The sequence below is a fragment of the Narcine bancroftii genome, chromosome 14, assembly GCF_036971445.1.
Source record: "Narcine bancroftii isolate sNarBan1 chromosome 14, sNarBan1.hap1, whole genome shotgun sequence".
Lineage (NCBI taxonomy): Eukaryota > Metazoa > Chordata > Chondrichthyes > Torpediniformes > Narcinidae > Narcine > Narcine bancroftii.
In genome coordinates this window covers 14,079,989-14,099,820 of record NC_091482.1, presented here as the reverse complement: position 1 = coordinate 14,099,820, position 19,832 = coordinate 14,079,989, and the positions used below count along the sequence as shown (strand labels likewise).

At 38.8% G+C, this 19,832-nt stretch overlaps 2 protein-coding genes across 23 annotated transcripts in view; one reads left to right on the top strand and one right to left on the bottom strand.

Annotated features, from left to right (window-relative positions):
- The window catches only part of myo18ab (myosin XVIIIA b), a 219,893-nt gene extending 210,455 nt beyond the window's left edge, over positions 1-9,438 (bottom strand). For 12 of the 14 annotated variants that reach the window (XM_069911055.1, XM_069911042.1, XM_069911044.1 and 9 more), the window contains exons 1-2: positions 8,977-9,261; positions 1,845-2,976 (exon numbers count right to left, since the gene is read on the bottom strand). In XM_069911055.1, the coding sequence (XP_069767156.1) occupies positions 1,845-2,846 (1,002 nt within the window). In that variant the 5' untranslated portion in view covers positions 2,847-2,976; positions 8,977-9,261. Of the gene's footprint in view, positions 1-1,844; positions 2,977-8,976; positions 9,262-9,351 lie in introns of those variants that run through there. The other 2 variants (XM_069911043.1, XM_069911059.1) reach the window with 2 other exon arrangements.
- LOC138749555 (beta-crystallin A1-like) overlaps positions 1-19,832 on the top strand; it is a 137,927-nt gene that overhangs the window by 45,776 nt on the left and 72,319 nt on the right. For 6 of the 9 annotated variants that reach the window (XM_069911085.1, XM_069911079.1, XM_069911083.1 and 3 more), the window contains exon 1: positions 9,481-9,611. The exons of 1 other annotated variant lie outside the window; for it this stretch is intronic. The gene's annotated coding sequence lies outside the window, so the exon portion shown is untranslated. Of the gene's footprint in view, positions 1-9,480; positions 9,612-12,721; positions 12,821-19,832 lie in introns of those variants that run through there. 2 more of the 9 variants (XM_069911077.1, XM_069911076.1) reach the window with 2 other exon arrangements.

Below are 19,832 nucleotides of genomic sequence, written 5' to 3'. Positions count from 1 at the left end.
CTTCTGCTTTGGGCTCCCCTACCCTCTGAATATCTACTCAATCTGAGCCCCTTTATGATTTTATAAATCCCTCTGAAAAGCAACCCCTCAGCCTCCTGCATTCCAGTGCTAACAGTCCCAGTCCATCCAATCTCTTTAGAAGCAAGGCCCACCACTCCAAGAATGATTGATGCTCAGGCAGCCTGATGATACGCACAGATCCTAAACACCATGGAACCTAATAAATCAATGCCTAACAAATGCAAGCATTGGCAGTTTTCACCCCAAAACTCACTAAATGTTGTGGGGAAATTTGAGGTTAGTGGCAAAGATCAATAACTTCCCCATAGCTGTAGTGGAAAGAAAAGTGAATTGGTTACATCATGATATATTGGAAATTGTTTAAAACTTTTCATCAGACAATTTTTATTTATTGCAAACAAGAAAAAGATGCCAATATAATCTGTTAGAGACTGGAAAAACAAAATGGGCATACTCAAATATAATTTAGCTTGATGGAATTCACAAGACATAGGAACAGATTTTGGCTATTCAGCCCATGAATCTGCTCTGCCATTCAAATCATGGCTATTGTATTTTTCCACTCAATCCCATTGTCCTGCCTTTTCTTCACAACATATGATACCCTTACTGATCAAGAAACAATCAATCTTTGCTTTAAATATACCAAATTGGTCTCCACAGACATCTGAATTCCTCAGATTCACCACCCTCTGGCTGAAGAAATTTCTCCTCATCTCTGTTCCAAAGGAATGTCCCATTATTTTGAGGCTGTGTCCTCTAGTCTTGGGTTCTCCCACTGCTATAAACACCTCTCCACACCTACGCTATCTAGCCCCTTCAGCAAAATATTGCACAGAGGTAGTTCATTGATCTCTTATCGTTCTTCCTTAATGATACATTAGCTTTCGCAATTTTTCATTAGTAAATGTTGCATGTTCTGTCCTGCACTAGATATAATAATTATTCATGAAATTCTTGGTTATGCAGAATTCAAAAACAAAGAAGCATTCTGTGATTTGTTTTTGACGTACAAACATAAATGTTACTAATAATCAGGGCACCGCTATAAATAATCATGCAAGATAATAAAAAATTTTTGAATAGTAAAGACACCACAAAGTATTATAATGAAAATAATATTTCAAATAATCTTTCAAAAAAATGAGTAATGTGTCCATTTCTTTGCTATAGTTTCCTAATAACAACATAATATTTTACAAAACCTAAAAGTCGGTTTCTGGTCAACATTCCATGCATACATATTATGTAACTGCAAGTCAAACAACAAAATAACTTCATTGAACAGATTGTGCAAAACCACTGGTCTTAAAATAAGAATTCCAAAAATACCAGGGAGGAAAAAGTTTTTCCAAAAGAAAACACATCCACTCTTGGGGTAGGATGAGAGTTCCCCCACAAAACTCTATCAAAGAGACTTCAAAAAAATGTTTATGCTGTTAATTCCTACTTTAATCTGTGTAATTTTGTTTCTTTGTAATAATCTATTCAGAGCAGATTGGTAAACAAGTGTTGTTGGAGAAAACTACTTGCTGGACATGTCTTAAAAATAATAGAAAGGAAAAGTCTGTTACTATAGCTTTTGTAGACAAGATACAAAGTGATGACCATCACAAATGTTAATAAACAAACCATTTTTCAAATTCAAAAATATACGGAACCATTTGCTGGTATGAGAGCCGATACAAAGTGACAAACATTTTTTAAAATATTCTTGACAATATCTATTAAACAAAATTTGAGTCTACCTCACAGACTGTTATGAATGTAACAATTTCAGGAGTCACATTCTTTTGCATTTTGCACACTTTTTTCGTACTTACACTAAAAGCGTCTCGATGAATCCCTTTATGGCTTCTCAGCCATGATCGGCTGAGTTCATTCAACTCCGGGATTGGTTGCACTTTCAATCTCACAGTGTCTCCAGACTGACGAATCATTTCAACTATCTCATCCCGTGATTTATTTTCAACATTTTTACTGTTAATTTCAACCAATCTGTCACCAGGCACCAGACCTAATGCTAGATCTTTAGTACCAGCTCCAGGTTCTGCAAAATGAACCATCCTGCGGTACACTTGTCCATCAGGTCCTCTGTCTAACATGGTTGTTCTCCGCAAAGAGAAACCAAAGTCTCCAGTATTTCTTCTCTGCAATACCAGTTCTCTAGGCTCTGTTGGCAAAGGTGGCACCACATGGGGTAACCTCAAGTCAGCAGTAAAACTTTTATCCACAACTTGAGGAATCTGAATATTAAGACTTTCAATTAACGCTGTATTTGGTACATTTCTTGGCATTTCCTCCAGATACTCATACAGTAGACACTCATTTCTCATTTCAACTTGCGGTGATGGAGTTGCTGAGTTTTCCGATGGAGTTGATATTTCTGATGTTGTCTCTTCTCGATTCTTTTGCGAGAAAGAGAATCTTTTTACTAACTGGACTGAATTCTGTTTAGCAAGAGAACCAAACAGAGCTGCTCGCTGAAGTACTGATCCCTTCAAACTACTGTCATCTATTTTGAGGTCATCAGTGGAGCTGGCAGTACTCAACTGCTCGGAATCAAAAATCATGCTTCCTCTATTGCTAACAGTGTCTGAATCAATATCAGTCAGATTGAGATCTGAACTGCTAGCTACTTTTATTGGAATAGGAGCTGAGATTTCTAATTTGGTTTTTGACTCCCGCTTTGAAGATCTATTCAAATTAAAGAGTCCTCTACGAAGACCAACCTCTTCAAGGCTTTTTAATTCTGATGCAGACATTTTCTCCCGCTTTTCTTTCTTTTCCTTTTTATCTTTGTCTTTTTTAATTAAGTTAAACATTTTTAAAAAGTTAACGTTCGTGTCAATTGTTACAGAACAGGAATTAATTAAGGTAGGAGCTTTTAAATGGTCCAACTGAAATCTGAGAGAGCGACTTTGTAATCAGGTGACCAGTTATGGTGTAGTGTATCTGAAAAGATAAGCAGAGGGATAGTTTCAATAGAATTACAAATATAGCTGGTCACCAGTAAAATTCTCATTCATTCTCTTAAAACTTTCTTTTAATTATTTGTAAGTATGTTCTGCCATCCATGTTAGTTATGGATATTATTATACCTGTTTAAATAATAAAATAAACATAATATCAAAATGTATCAACTTCCCAAAAACCTCTTTGGTATAATGACTAATCAACATAAAACTGAGCTGTCGAGGCCTAAACAGTTCAGAGGTAACATCTACTCTACAAGAAATGAATTGATCCCAGAATATTGGTAGAAATACAGGGAAGAAGGAGTAAACTATGGGGCAATTTTCCTTGAATTCCCCAAATCCTGATAGAATAGTGTGCTTACAATTCCGTAAAGAGTTGCAGGTCTGATGATTGGTACAGAAATAGAAAGCAGAATGAATGACCAGGACATTGATACAGAAACATCACTAAAGATATGGTTACCAAGAAATACAAAAAGATCTTTAAAGAATAGCAAAATAGACTTGGATCCCATGGAGAAAACAAGAGGAAATAATGGTTTAAATATTAAACAAATACTTCATTGCTTAAAACACAAATGCAGCAGAAATATATGGCAGCCAGTTGTCTAATGACACCAATTAATAATAATTACAGAGAAATGAAAGAGATTAAAACCCAAGAATTTTCTCAGATCCAAGGATTCTAAAAGTGCGAACTGCAGAAGTTGTGAATGCATTGATGATGTCCTTCTAAAATGTCCTGAATTTTGGAACAAATTAAACAGATGAAAGACAGCAAATACAACATGACTACAAGGAGGAGCAAACATAGAAAACTATAGATGTATTTTCCTTGCACTAAATGTTTGAAATCCACTATTAAAAAGTATCAGAACACCTTAAAAATCATACATTTGAAATGGTAGAGTCAACAAGGTTTTCCAAAAGAGGAAAAAAGACTTTGAGAATGCACTCAGCAAGATCGAATATGGGAGCCAGTGGAGCTAGTACACATTAATTTTTCAAAAAGAACTTGATCATTTATCATAAAATGCTCGTGGGTTGTGAGTGGGAAGGGGGACTGGCAATAAAGATGGATAAAAGATTGGTTACAGGACAATAAACTGACTTTCTTTTTCAAATTCTCTATTTGTTTTTAGTTGAATATTTGTTTAGTGGAATCACTGCTAGCTCCTCAGCTACTCACATTTCATATTAAGAATTGAGACAAAATGACATATCCAAGTTTTCCCAATCATACAACTGGGAAAGTGGGGCAGGAAGAGGATTTTTGAGCATGCTGATTGTATGTGCTGGAAGAGAGCAAATGAAATTTATTGCAGAAATTAGTGAGGTTATTAACTTAAAAAGAAAGAAAAACAAAACACATTTTCAAGAGAGGAACAAGTAAAAAGCTGATTAACAGAGGGGTCTTCATGTGATACAGAAGCTAACATCAGGCACATATACAATTAGGAGGGCATACTGGGCATTAGTCTTTATTAAAAAGGTAATTGGAGTCAAGAACCAGGAAGAAATGGTGAGATTATTCAGTTTTGCTGAGGACTCGAACGGATCAAAGCCTTCATTTCAATTAAGCAATTGTTCAAGTCAGTGCTGCATTGATTCATCGAATTGACTCCTAAAAATATAGTTAGAAACATAGAAAATAGGTGTAAGAGTAGGCCATTTGGCCCTTCAAGCCTACAGCACCATTCATTTTGATCATGGCTGATCAACCACTCAGTACCCTACCCTGTTCCAGCTCTCTCTCCATACCCCCTGATTCCCCCTAGTCACAAGTACTAAATCTAACTATCTCTTAAATATCGCTATGGAACCGACCTCAATCACTTCCTTTGGCAGAGAATTCCATAAATTCACCACCCACTGAGTGAAAAAATTCTTCCTCATCTCAGTCCTAAAGGACTTCCCCTTTATCCTTAAACTGTGACCCCTGGTTCTAGTCTTGCCCAACATTGGGAACAATCTTCCTGCATCTAGCCTGTCAAATCCCTTAAGAATTTTGAACGTTTCTATTAAATCTCCTCTTAATCGTCTAACCTCCAGCGAGTACAAGCCCAGTCGTTCTAGCCTTTCTTCATATGTAATTATCCCTGGTATTAATCTGGTCAACCTTTTCTGCACTCTCTCCATGGCAATGATGTCTTTCCTCAGATAAGGAGACCAAAACTGAACACAATACTCCAGGTGAGGTCTCACCAAGGCCCTATACAACTGCATCAAAACCTCTCTGCTCCTGAACTCAAATCCTCTTGATATGAACGCCAACATACCATTCGCCTTTTTTACTGCTTGCTGTACCTGCCTGCCCACTTTTAATGACTGATGCACAGCGACACTCAGTTCTCTTTGCATCTCCCCTTTTCCTAATTGGATACCATTAAGATAGTACTCAGCCCTCCCATTCTTTCCTCTAAAGTGGATAACCACACACTTATCCACATGATATTGCATCTGCCATGCATTTGCCCACTCACCCAACCTGCCCAAGTCACCCTGCACACTCTTAACAGCCTCTACACAGCTTACAATCCCACCCAGCTTCGTGTCGTCTGCAAACTTGGAAGTGCTGTTTTCTATTTCCTCATCTAAATCATTAATATATATCGTAAATAACTTGGGACCGAGCACTGAGCCTTGTGGTACCCCACTAGTAACTGACGGCCATTCCGAAAAGTACCCGCTTATTCCTCTCTTTGCTTCCTATCTGTCAACTAATTCTCTATCCACCTCAATACTATATCCCCTATATTGTGTGCCTTAAGTTTGTATAGTAATCTCCTGTGTGGGACCTTATCAAAAGCCTTGTGAAAATCCAGGTAAACCCCATCTACTGGTTCTCCCCTATCCACTCGACTAGTTACATCCTCAAAAAATTCAATAAAATTAGTCAGACATGATTTTCCCTTCATAAAATCATGCTGCTCTGACCAATGATGTGGGGTAACATGCTGCTCTGACCAATGATGTGGGGTAACAACCCCCCCCCCCAGATGTGCCGCAATCATATCTTTAATAACTGACTCTAACATTTTCCCCACTACTGATGTCAAGCTAACCGGTCTATAATTCCCTGATTTCTCTTCCCCTCCTTTTTTAAAAAGTGGAGTTACATTAGCCACCCTCCAGTCCTCAGGAACTACTCCAGAATCTAAAGAGTTTTGAAAAATTATCAACAATGCATCCACTATTTCATGGGTTACTTCCTTCAGCACTCTGGGATGCAGACCATCTGGCCCTGGGGACTTATCTGCCTTTAATCCCTTCAATTTATCCAACACAACCTCATAACTTACACTTATTTTCCCCAGTCAATTCTGTCACATTAGCCCCATGGTCCCCTATTATTTCCTGAAGATTATTCATATTTTTCCTAGTGAAGACCGAACTAAAGTAGTTATTTAATTGGTCTGCTATGTCCTTGTTCCCCATTACCAATTCACCTGTTTCTGACTGCAAGGGACCCACATTTGTCTTTACTAGTCTCTTTCTCTTTACATATCTGTAAAAACTTTTGCAGTCATTTTTTTATGTTCCCTGCCAGCTTTCTCTCATAATCCCTTTTGCCTTTCCTGATTAATCCCTTTGTCTTCCTCTGTAGAACTCTGAATTTCTCCCAATCCTCTGGTATTCTGTCTTTCCTGGCTAGTCTATACGCTTCCACTTTACACTTGATACTCTCCCTGATTTCTCTTGTTATCCAAGGACGTATTTCCCTCCTTGAATTATTCTTTTTCCAAACCGGGATGAACAAATGCTGTACTTCATCCAGGTGATCCTTAAATGCTTGCCATTGCCTTTCTACAGTTAATCCTTTAAGTAACATTTGCCAATCTAACTTTATTTAATGTCAATAAAGACAATCAAAATGATGCTTTAAACCTAATAGCATGAACGTTAATTTTTATGATTTTACCCATTGACTCCATTGTTTCTATTTTTTAACCTCCTCCTGTAAATTTTTCACCCCTAAATTTTCTCTCCTCTCTTCCCCCCACCACCACACTCATGGTTTTTCCAACTACTTGTCACTCTCTCTTTCTCATCTTCTGACCTCTGGACCCCTACTCCAACTTCTTCCCTCCCCCCCCCACCCCTTTAATATACTTAATATCAGCCCCTTCCCTCGAGTCTTGATAGAGGGTCCAGACATGAAACATTAACTGACCATTTCCATCCATGGATGCTGTCTCAACTGCCGAATTCTAACTCGTATAAATTTCCATTTCACCACAATTTACAAAGTATCAATATGCTATACCATCATAGAGTCATTCTACAGCATAGAAACAGGCCTTTCACCTCATTTGTCCATATCAAACAAGCTAGCCCCATTTGCCAATATTCATCCCAGATCCCTTTAAGCCAGTGGTTTTCAAACTTTTTCTTTCCACTCACATACCACCTTAAATAATCCCTTACAAATCACAGAGTACCTATGGCATAGGGGTTACAAAGTGGTATGTGAGTGGAAAGAAAAAGTTTGAAAACCACTGCTTTACATACACCTGTCTAAATATCTCAAACATTACAACCGTCTCTGCTTCCACACTTCCTCCTGGTAGTTCATTCCACTCTGTGTAAAGGTGTCCTCAGATCCCTTTTAAATCTCACCCAAAATCTATGCCCTCTATTTATTTTATTCATTTACCCCAGGAAAAGAGCTATGATTATTTGTCCTATCTATGTGCCGCATGATTTTTATAAAGTTCAGGAAGGCTTCCTTCCCCCACCCCAAAGAGTAGACCTTCACTCCAAGGCCCAGCCTATCCCATCTTTCTTTATAATTCAAGCCATCTAGTCACAGCGACATTCTCATGAATCTTTTCAGCACCCTTTTCATCTTAACAGTATCTTTCCTGTAGCTAGCTGATCAAAACTGAACACAGTATTACAAATGCAGTCTCTCTAACATCCTGTACAATTGTAACACAATGTCCCTGCTCCTGGATTCCATGCCCTGACTGAAGGTAAGCATGCATCGCATCAGCCCTTCAGAATTGAGATGCATCCAAAACACTAACATTCACATTATTAAGTACAACTAAACTTAAAATGCCATGTACATACAAAAAAATTTTGATATCAATAGCTCATTAAAAACTGCTACAATGCAAGCAGCACCTAAGTTATCAATATCTTATTTATAATATACCCCCCACCCATTAAAAACTGCTGCAATGCAAGCAGCACCTAAGTTACCAATATTTTATTTATAATATACCCCCACCCATTAAAAACTGCTGCAATGCAAGCAGCACCTAAGTTACCAATATCTTATTTATAATCCCCCCCCACCCCCCACACCCCAAGGAAGACAATAAAGCAACCTGACATTTGCACTTCGTCCAACTTTTTCCATGCAGGACGAAGGGTGCAAAAACGCAAGCCTGAAACATGCTAATTGTCCACACAATGAAATGACCGACTCAGAGCCCTCTCCAAAGCCCTTTCTCAGTAAGACTAAATGCCACTTCCAACTCTTTATTAGGATAACGTGAAATTTGACCAGCTTACTCATTTTAAGCAAAATTATTTGAATAAAGTAAGAACTATTCTTTTCAAGGTGCCAACAAAACTTTACCAAATACTCAAAAAATGATTTTAAGACCATAAAACAGCTGGTAATCTGCTGCATCGTCTTAATAATGCTTTCCTTTTTGATAGTACAGGAACATTAAAAATCTCAAATGCCTGTCTCAATTGGGGGGGGGGGGGAAGAAACCATAAGTGGCTACAACCTTCAAAATTATAAAGCAGTTTTTTTAATGAATTGGAACATGTCACCAGCTTTTCCAAATCTAAATTTTCTAATCCCCCCCCCCCCCCCCCAGATTCGTTCCTTTTAAAGTGTTTCGTCGTCAATAATTGATCTGGGAAGAACTCCCATTGCCAGAACTACTGCATCGAGGTGGCTCGAGCAGGAGGCTGATGCTGGACTGTTTCTTTAACCCTGATTCCACCCCCTTACCTTGGGAGATTCGCCCTGCCAGCTTGGAAGGTAGGCCAGAGCTGGAGACCCGGAGCTTGGCCTACGACTCCCAATCCACCAACGAGAGAGGGGAGGGGGGATGGATGGTGCGAGGAGAGGGGAACGAAACCATCAGCACCCAAACGCCGGTCGAGCCCCGTCGATCGCTCCAACAGGAGGGGGGGGGGGGGTTTAAATGGTCCCTCCCGGAGGAGCCCGTCTCCTTTCTTTATCCCCTCCTCCTCCTGGAAACGCCTGGCATTCGCTTCCTGAAACCACCCCCCCCCCCCCCCCCCGCGCGTTAACTTCCCCAACAATGGGCCGATCTCGGCATTGGCTTTCAAAATAAAAGCAAATGAACGTGAATGTGCTCACCGGCAGGAGGAGGCGGCGCGCATTGCCGCTCCTGACAGCTCGCGCGACTCCTCGGCGGTTGGGATATATGCGGGGGGGAATGACGCTGCGTGCGCTCGCGCCCGCCGCTGCGCCCGCGGGTCCCGCGCGCGGTCACTGACAGCTCGCGCGACGCGCCGGCGGTTGGGGAATGGCAACCGCCGCCGGGCGAGCGGGTCCCGCGCGCTGAGACTGACAGCTGGTCGGGGCCAGAGGAATGTTTGGAATCAGAATTTCTTGTGGTAGGAGAGAGAGATTTTGGAAACGAACGTGTGGCGACTTGATTAACAACTTCGTCTGCTTCTGCGCGTCTTTATATGTCCGTGAGCTCCTTGGAGAGGTCGCTCCTTCCATGCAGTCGGGGGATGGACGTGGGGTAACAACCCCCCCCCCCCCCCACTTCGAAGTGGTGCACGTCCCAGTTCTTCCAAGGAAACACAGCTGACCACCAGTTTCAAAATAAATGGCCTTGTTCCAATGAAATCTGGAAATCCACTTCAGTTATACTTGGCAAGTGATTCTGTGGATTACTGAATCTGGCTCATTGCATAAATTCATCGTTTTTCATTGGGATGTTTCCTCAGGACTTCATATATGAAAAAAATAGAAGCAACTTCTCACACCTGCCCTGCCATTCAATATGATCCCAGCTGCTGTTTTATCTGAGGGTTACTTATATTCATTGTCCTTGCATCCCTGTGCCTCTCGGAAGAGGATTTCAAAGCTCTGCCCTCTCTCGGAAGAGGATTTCAAAGCTCTGCCCTCTCTCGGAAGAGGATTTCAAAGCTCTGCCCTCTCTCGGAAGAGGATTTCAAAGCTTTGCCCCCTCTCGGAAGAGGATTTCAAAGCTTTGCCCTCTCTTGGAAGAGGATTTCAAAGCTCTGCCATCTCTCGGAAGAGGATTTCAAAGCTCTGCCCTCTCTAGGAAGAGGATTTCAAAGCTCTGCCCTCTCTAAGAAGAGGATTTCAAAGCTCTGCCCTCTCTCGGAAGAGGATTTCAAAGCTTTGCCCCCTCTAGGAAGAGGATTTCAAAGCTCTGCCCTCTCTCGGAAGAGGATTTCAAAGCTCTGCCCTCTCTCGGAAGAGGATTTCAAAGCTCTGCCATCTCTCGGAAGAGGATTTCAAAGCTCTGCCCTCTCTCGGGAGAGGATTTCAAAGATCTACCCTCTCTCGGAAGAGGATTTCAAAGCTTTGCCCTCTCTCGGAAGAGGATTTCAAAGCTTTGCCCTCTCTAGGAAGAGGATTTCAAAGCTCTGCCCTCTCTCGGAAGAGGATTTCAAAGCTCTGCCCCCTCTCGGAGGAGGATTTCAAAGCTTTGTCTTCTGGTTGAATAATTTCTCTCAATTCTACCCTTATTTTGAAGATTCTAACCCCTAATTTTGCACATCCTAAACAAGAGAAATGCATTCTTGGAAACGGGCCCCTTTGCCCATGCTAACAAAGGTCCTATTCTGAGCTCATCCCAGATTTAAGATTTTTTAGTCAGAGACCATATATGACATCACATACCACCCTGAGATTCTCTTTCCACTTAATGGCGGCCAGGCAACAACAACAAAAAAAAACTGGCTCAATATACACATGTAAACATAAAGAAATATAAACAAAGTGGCTGTGCAATACAGAGAGAGGAAAAATCTATAAAGTTCAGAAGTCAGAGTCCTTAAATGAGTCCCTGATTGAGTGTGTTGTTGAGGTGTCTGATGGTGGACGGGTAGCAGCTGTTCTTGAACCTGGTGGTGCCAGTCTTGAGGCTCTTAAACCTCTTTCCTCGTGGTAGCAGTGAGAACAGAGCATGTTGGGTTAGTGTGGACCATTGATGATGGCTGCTGCACTCTGACGGCAGCATTCTTGATGGTGAGGTGGGTTTTGCCTGTGATGTCCTGGATCCATATCGATCCAAATCTTTCCTATCCATGAACTATCCAAATAGTTTTTCACTAATGTAATTACTGCTTCCTGGAGCAGCTTGTTGCATATGGATCCATATCCCTCAAAATCTTTAATATCCATGAACCATTATAAATAGTTTTTAATTGATGTAATTACTGTTTTCTGTTGCAGCTTGTTGCATAGATCCACCACCCTCTGTGTGAAAAACATAACCCTTTAAATTTTCTCCTCTCAGCTTTCTGAGCAAAGGTTTGAGACTGATACTATGGCAAAAAAAAAAGATCATCCACCTTTTCAATGCTTCTCATGATTTTAAAAAACCTCATAAGGTCACCCCTCAAGCTCCTTCACTCCAGCAAAAACAGTCCCAGCAGATGCTGTTTCTCCTTATAGCTAAGACTCTGCAGTCATGGCAATATTCTTGTGAATCTTTTCTGCACCCTCTCTTGTTTAATCACATCTTTTTTTTACGATAGGGTGTCTCAAACTGCACAAAATATTCCAAGTTCAGTCTTACCAACATCTTGTTCACCTGCAACGTGACATCCCTCTCTTGCACAATATGCAGAGGGTCTGGAGCTGATTATCAAATCCCTGAGTGGCAGAATAGTAGAATAATGTGGATAGACCAGAATAAGCCCAACCTTAAAAGCTTCTAGAAAAAAAACCAGCCAACTGCAAAGCCTTGCTTCCAGCTTTGTTGCTTGTAACTCTGCTATTGTATTTCTAAATTGCCCTGATATTGCAGAACACATAAAAGCTGTCAGTTAAAAAACAGTAATGAAAAGTAAAATCAACTGCAATCAGAAAATATGTTTATTATTTAAAAGCACCAAACAAAACATTTTTTAAAAAATATTGTGAACTGACACTGACAGAATCCAAAATGAAAATAATGTGCTCATGGATCCAGCACCAGGCTAATCCTCCGTTTATGCAAAAGGAAAACACAGCAAGCTTCTGCTCTAAACACAATCTGCTGAAGGGAGGGTAGTTACTAGTACTAGGAATCCTCAGAGATAATAGAGGTTTGAACAATGTGTATGGTTTCCAATAGTATTTAAAAGTAATTAATTAAAATGCAGCCCATTTATTAGAATGGTCATTGGGAAGAGTTCCAAGCATAAAATAAGAACCGCACAGACAGAAAAAGAACGAACACTAAAAATGAATATAAAACTTTTCCGCCTACTTTCACAACCTGGGTTTAGCAAAATGGATGGAAATTTGCAGCTACCTCAAAGCCAACAAAAATCAGATGAAAACGCAGAGAGATTCCTCCCTCCCTTCCAAAAGGTATATTTTCAAAATGACAAGTGGTTCAAAGAAAAGTGGGGAATCAGAGAGCTTATTTCAGATACCATTATTTTGCTCATTTAATGTTCAAATCAATTCATTAGTCACTGTAAGTCTAATCAATTACCGCACAATGATGAGCGTTGTTAATATCTTTGTTTAGAAACAGTGAATGGAGGCAAATGAAGAAAACATTCTCTTTTGTATGTGAATTCACAGTTGCAAGACCAGCTGTTCAAGCTCAAGGCACTGAAGGCACATGGTGACATCCTTTAATATTTTACAAAACATCTCTGCCTCTTTCAATGCTTTCACTCAAACAAAATGCCTAAGATATGAACTCATTGTGCAGTAATCATGGGAATGAACACAAATCTAATCACTCCTCAGCTTATTTGATTGAATTGAATGACTAAGATAATTATTTCACAATTGTGACTGTGGGCAATGAGTCACAATGGGAATGAATCTGCACGTCATATATACCTGTGTGCATCAAGTGACACGTAACTGAAAATGAGCAATGTTTTCATTACAATTTATAAAATAATTTCACAGTGCTTGTCATGTAATAGTTTCATAACATTTCTAAAAAGAAACATTTTGAAATTTTCCTTGTTGCTTCAAATTATTAAATGTCCAAATTTTAATATTTATGTTCTTCTTTAGATTTGTTGCTGTTCAATTTTGTGGACTTTAGAAATGTGGGAGAGGAAGAGATCATTTAATATTAATAAAACAGTTGATGCAGGATGTAGACCACATTAATAATAAATCAGGATTTGTTGATTCAAGATTGTAGTCCACCTTAAAGGGATTATATGGATTTTCAGTGGCCAAAACTTATCAATTCACTTTGTCATCCTAAACCCACATCTGCTATTCAGCAGTCAGAAACCAGTTCAACTTTTATACTCTTTTCCTCCATTGTTGAGCTAAAGAAGAATATTTTAAATTGGCTCAATGAATATTTAGAAAACAAATGCTGCGATATGATTGGAGTATTCTGTATACTCTTGAGAACCCCAAGTATGAAAGATGAAACATTATCATTTTGAGGAATGATTTGAGAATCTAGGACCACTTCCACCAGAGGCTAAGAGGAGATTTAATTACTTTAAAATACATTTTGTTTTAGAATTTTTAGGAGGTGAAATTTGCTAGCAAAGTTATCATCTATCACCTTTCTTGAAATTGAAACCCTTGCTCATCTGTTTTGAGTAACAAGTGAATAGAGTCTCATAAATCAGGCCAGGTGAGGAAAAAAATCAGTGATCCAGTTGTCTTTTCATCACCTTTATGATTTGTTTTTTTAGAAATGCCAGATTTTTCCTGAATTTTTAAAAAGTGAATTAAATTTCCAGATTGAGATCTGAATGAATTAATTCACATAATATCTGTGCTATTGTATCTAACTCAACTTTGTGATAGGGTGAATGCAGAATGACTGCTTGTTCTATTCATCAGTACAATGCAACATTCTGACTCATAGATCAATGCAAGAAGGTTCCAAGACATTATTTAAAAATTGTAAGAGAGATCTCTGATATTCTGGACAAAATGTATTTGGTCACTTATCTCTTTGTCATTTGTGTGGTGCTTGTGTGTACAATTGACTGCTGTGTTTGCTTAGATTATAAATGTGATCTACTGTTCAGATGAACTTCTTTAGGATTGGCTGATCATATGAAGGAGCCAATAAAAATGAAAAATCTTCACTTTTTGTATTTTCATATGCAGAAATATAAAATTACACTGGAACTTAAGAAATATAAGTATGATCAAACCATACAACTCATGACACCTGCTCTGCCATCTGTGAGATTAGGCTGATGTCATTCTTTGACATACAGATAATCTTCCTGGTGATTCCCATAAACCTTGATTACACTGTAGGGCAAAGATCAATTGCCTTAAACCATATAACCATATAACAGGCCATATCGGCCCTTCTAGTCCGCACCAATTTCCCAACCTAATCTTGCGTATTAATTAAATGCAGCAGACATTTGTTTTACAAATGAAAGGTAAAATAAGAATAAAAGACCTATTTGATTTAAAAAATATAAATTGTGTGGATTTCTTATTCTCTATAAACACGGAGGGTTTTATGTTTGAACTTGTTGGCTGTTTATGAATATACTTAAACTCTCACTACCCATTTCTCTTAGAAAAGAGGATTTTAAAAATACACCACCCTCTGAGAAACAAAATTTCTCCTCAGACTTAAGTGACCATTTCCCTAATTCACGACTTTAAAATAATTCAAAAATCTATAACAATGAATTATCAGCCAGAATATTCCATCTCATATTCTTTCTCATTCCTGTTATTTTTAAACTGGGGACCTCAAACTCAATATTAAATACATATCTACAAAGTTCTTTTCAAATCACAATGTTTGTTCATGAAGATGAAATTGTACTCCTCCTATCATTAACTGGAATGTAGTCAGTGTAAAAGGTACATGGAACATCACATAGTGAGTATAGGCACAGGAACAGTCCCCTTGGCCAATGATGTTGTGTCAACCACATTGCTGACAAGCTAATCCCATCTGCCTGTATGTAGCATACCATTGTCAGTTTGTGCGCCTGTCTAAATGTCTCCATAGAGCCCAGAATTCCTAAATTACATTCAGAGGATTCTCATAACTCCTCAAGTTACAAACACAAGCCGTGTGCCCTGAGGCATACTAATCTGGATTTAGTTTTTAAGAATGAAGCAGAGAAGGCAGAAGGAGTATCAGTTGGAGATCATTTTTGTGGATATATTTACAGAAAAGGAAAAAGATAAAAATGAAGTAAAAATGATAAATTATGCTAAAAGCTAATTTTATTAAACTGAAGTGTGACTGAAAGCAACAATTAGCATTTAAGAAAGACACTCAAAAGAGTTCAAGGTAAACAAACTTAGTGGGAAGGACTGGCAAATCTCAAGACACCATTAATTTGATGACAAGGTGCAATAAGAAGATAAAGTAAAAACTGGGAATTTATAAGCCTTATGTGACAAAATTTCTTTTCAAAGTTTTGGAATAGCTGTATGCATGTAATAATTTTATTTTGACCTTTCATTCTCATGAAATCATCCAAATTATTTTTGTTTACTACAATATTTGTTGAAATGCCAAAATGTACAGATTACAAAAATAATTTTCATCAGCATGAAATCTGTGTTGAGTTTTTGGTTTAATTTATGCTGAAATGAAAGAAAACAAACTTTTTTAAAAATTGGCAAACATTGTCTCCTTGATGAATGTCAATTTCTGCTTCAAGCCAGGGTTATTTACTCAGCTAGACTGAAGGCAGGAGGACAGGCTGAATACTTCCAACTTCTTTAAAATCTGTTTTTTTTTTGTCAAGTAATATTAGCTTCTGAATAAAATCTTTGAAAGTTGACATGCAATAAATTATATTTGTCAGTAGGATTCATTTCCAAATTACAAAATTACACTTCACCAAACTGGTGATATTTGCATCAGAGGAATGGGAACAAGTTCTACAGGTTAAAGTCCTGAGGAACAGATCATTTCAAAATGAAGGATTACACAACAATGCACAGTCAGAAATTCTGGTGTCTGCAAAAATGAGTGAAAGATTCTTGCTGTTTGAATTTGAATGTGTGTTTTATAATTAACATTTCAATTTGATTTAAAATATTGGGCGAAAGACCAATATGGTCTTTGCCAATATGCCACTATGTGGCAACATGAAGTCAATACTACAAATATAAAGGGTCAAGAAACTGAAGTTCAAGTAACCCAAATTTTCAAGTTAATTTGAGTAATTTATTGAGTTATTAAAAGGCATAAAGATTATTAGATTTAGAGAGGAGGCATGGATTAGTAAAGCTATGGAAAGTTTTATGAAGGGCAAGTCATGTTTTACATGGAGTTTTTTTAAATCTAAATCGAGGGATCATGCTTTAGGAAGAATGTCAAAATAGAATTTTGTATAGGAGATTTACCAGAAAAAAAAAATCATAGTTTAGGGGATTCACTTATGTTCAAGAAACAGATATTGTTCTTTTTAAAGTATGGAAAGTTAAGTGGATGGTATATAAAGTTACTCAAAGTTATGTGGTTTTGATAAAGTGCAGAGAAGTAATTTCAGTTGCAAGAAAATACAATACACAAATAATTGATGAAAGACCATTAAACAAGTTGAGGACAATTCTTTTTACACAGTAAATTTCTATTATGTGAAGTGCACTACTTGAAAGGATGGTGAAAGCAGTAGGCTGCATCTTGAAAAGGGGAAATTTACAGGGCTATGAGAAAGGGCAGGGAGTGTTTTCAGTGGAATAGCTCTTACAAATCACCACCACTGTCAAAGTAGGCTAAAAGCATCCTGTTGTGATTTATTATTCTCTATTGCGTATGTGTGGTTACTGGGAACATATTAATTTGATCACAGTGCTTGCAATATTTTGAAAAAAAATCTTTATATTTTCTTGATTTGTTTATAAATTTTATTTAATTTTAATTAACTTGTATTTTATATAAAATATTTCAGAATCAGAATATATTGTCGTGAACATGTCACAATTTGTTGTTTTGAAACAGCAGTAGATATGCAAATAGATATGCAAACAGCAGTAGATATCCGTGAACTACTCTTTGCAGATGATGCCGCTTTAGTTGCCCATTCAGAGCCAGCTCTTCAGCGCTTGACGTCCTGCTTTGCGGAAACTGCCAAAATGTTTGGCCTGGAAGTCAGCCTGAAGAAAACTGAGGTCCTCCATCAGCCAGCTCCCCACCATGACTACCAGCCCCCCCACATCTCCATCGGGCACACAAAACTCAAAACGGTCAACCAGTTTACCTATCTCGGCTGCACCATTTCATCAGATGCAAGGATCGACAATGAGATAGACAACAGACTCGCCAAGGCAAATAGCGCCTTTGGAAGACTACACAAAAGAGTCTGGAAAAACAACCAACTGAAAAACCTCACAAAGATAAGCGTATACAGAGCCGTTGTCATACCCACACTCCTGTTCGGCTCCGAATCATGGGTCCTCTACCGGCACCACCTACGGCTCCTAGAACGCTTCCACCAGCGTTGTCTCCGCTCCATCCTCAACATCCATTGGAGCGCTCACACCCCTAACGTCGAGGTACTCGAGATGGCAGAGGTCGACAGCATCGAGTCCACGCTGCTGAAGATCCAGCTGCGCTGGATGGGTCACGTCTCCAGAATGGAGGACCATCGCCTTCCCAAGATCGTATTATATGGCGAGCTCTCCACTGGCCACCGTGACAGAGGTGCACCAAAGAAAAGGTACAAGGACTGCCTAAAGAAATCTCTTGGTGCCTGCCACATTGACCACCGCCAGTGGGCTGATAACGCCTCAAACCGTGCATCTTGGCGCCTCACAGTTTGGCGGGCAGCAGCCTCCTTTGAAGAAGACCGCAGAGCCCACCTCACTGACAAAAGGCAAAGGAGGAAAAACCTAACACCCAACCCCAACCAACCAATTTTCCCTTGCAACCGCTGCAATCGTGTCTGTCTGTCCCGCATCGGACTGGTCAGCCACAAACGAGCCTGCAGCTGACGTGGACTTTTTACCCCCTCCATAAATCTTCGTCCGCGAAGCCAAGCCAAAGAAGAGATATGCAAATATTGCTATAAATTTTTTTTAATATAAATACATTTATGCAAAAGAAGAGAAAGTGAGGTAGCGTTTTGTGATTCATTGTCCATTCACAAATCTGAAGGCAGAGGAGAAGAAACTGTTTTTGTCCCATTGTATGTTTGTCTTCAGGCTCCTGTACCCCCTTCCTGATGATAGCAGTGTGAAGAGGGCATGGCCTGTGTGGTGAAGGTCCTTGAGGATAGAGGCTGCTTTCTTAAGATGTCCTCAATCGAATGAAGACTGATGCCTGAGATGATGCTGGCTGAGTTCACGACATTTTGTAGCCTTTTCCTGACCTGTGCATTGGCACCCCCATACCAGGGAGTGATGCAACCAGTTAGAATGCCCACCACAACACACCTATAAAAATGTGCTGCCTTGATTGACATACCAAATCTCCTCAAACTCTTCACGAAGTATAGCCTGCTGGTGAGCCTTCTTCATGATTGCATCGACATGGAAGGCCCAGGATATTGACACCCAGGAACTTGAAGTTCTTTACCATTTCCATTGCAGACCCCTCAGTGAGGACTGATTTGTGTTCTGATTTTCCCCTACTGAAGTCCACAGTTAGTTCCTTAATTTTACTAACTTTGAGTATAAGGATGACACCATTCAACTAGCTGAGTTATCTCGCTCCTGTCCTCATTAACATCTCTGGTTCTACCAATAATTGTGGTGTAATTTACATAACACATTAAAATATTTTGAAACTATTAATTGTATTATTGTGCAATATGCTGAATCTTAAACATTTTAAACATTCAGCCAAGTTTGTTTAACTAAGATGGAAGAGATTAAACTTGAATGTTAACTTTCAAATGCAACTCCAAGGCACTCTAGACACTACCTTTAAGCCATGAAATGCCTCAGTCTATAGATGAGTTTGGAATGTTGATAAGGCAGGTTTTTTATTGATACCTATCTCTCGGGCTTGAGTCCAGACAGTTAAGATCTACCTTTAATTTTGTAAAGTAAAATAAATGCCTTTTAAAAGCATCATCATGGACGACTACAGAATACATAATTTCTTTGAACCATTGGGTTACCAGAGAAGTCATTGGTCTATGCTATCTTATGCATTCTGCACCGAGCTGCACAGTGCCAGACTATATGAATGCAAAGTGTGGGATGGGTCTATGGTATTTTCACTGAGATTTAAAGAGGAGAAAATGAGAAAATCATCTAATTTCCTACAATAATTTTCTCATCTTCTTTTAGAAAACAAAATTTATTTTGTACTTTCTTCTGTTGAATTCATATATGCATTTTATAAATAGTCATGTACTACAGTTTCAAAATAAAATATTTTGCCAAACATTAAAGCCTATGTTTTGAAACTAAATGTACTGGTATTTAAAAGATCACAAAAATGCTTTGCAATATTGTTAAATATAAATTATTTTAGGGATAACAAACTGATACAATGTTGAGAATTATATTTTTTTAATTTTCACCATTAATAGAAAGCAAAGTGTTTTCAAAAGTACTAGAAATATCACACTGCTGAGTAATGTTAATTTTGAAGGTAGTAACAAGTGCAGATGATTTTCTTCTGTAAGCAGCTTCAGGACCACTATTTTTAATTCTGTGCTCAGGTATAGATGCAAGCTTTGACTCAGTGATGACATTCT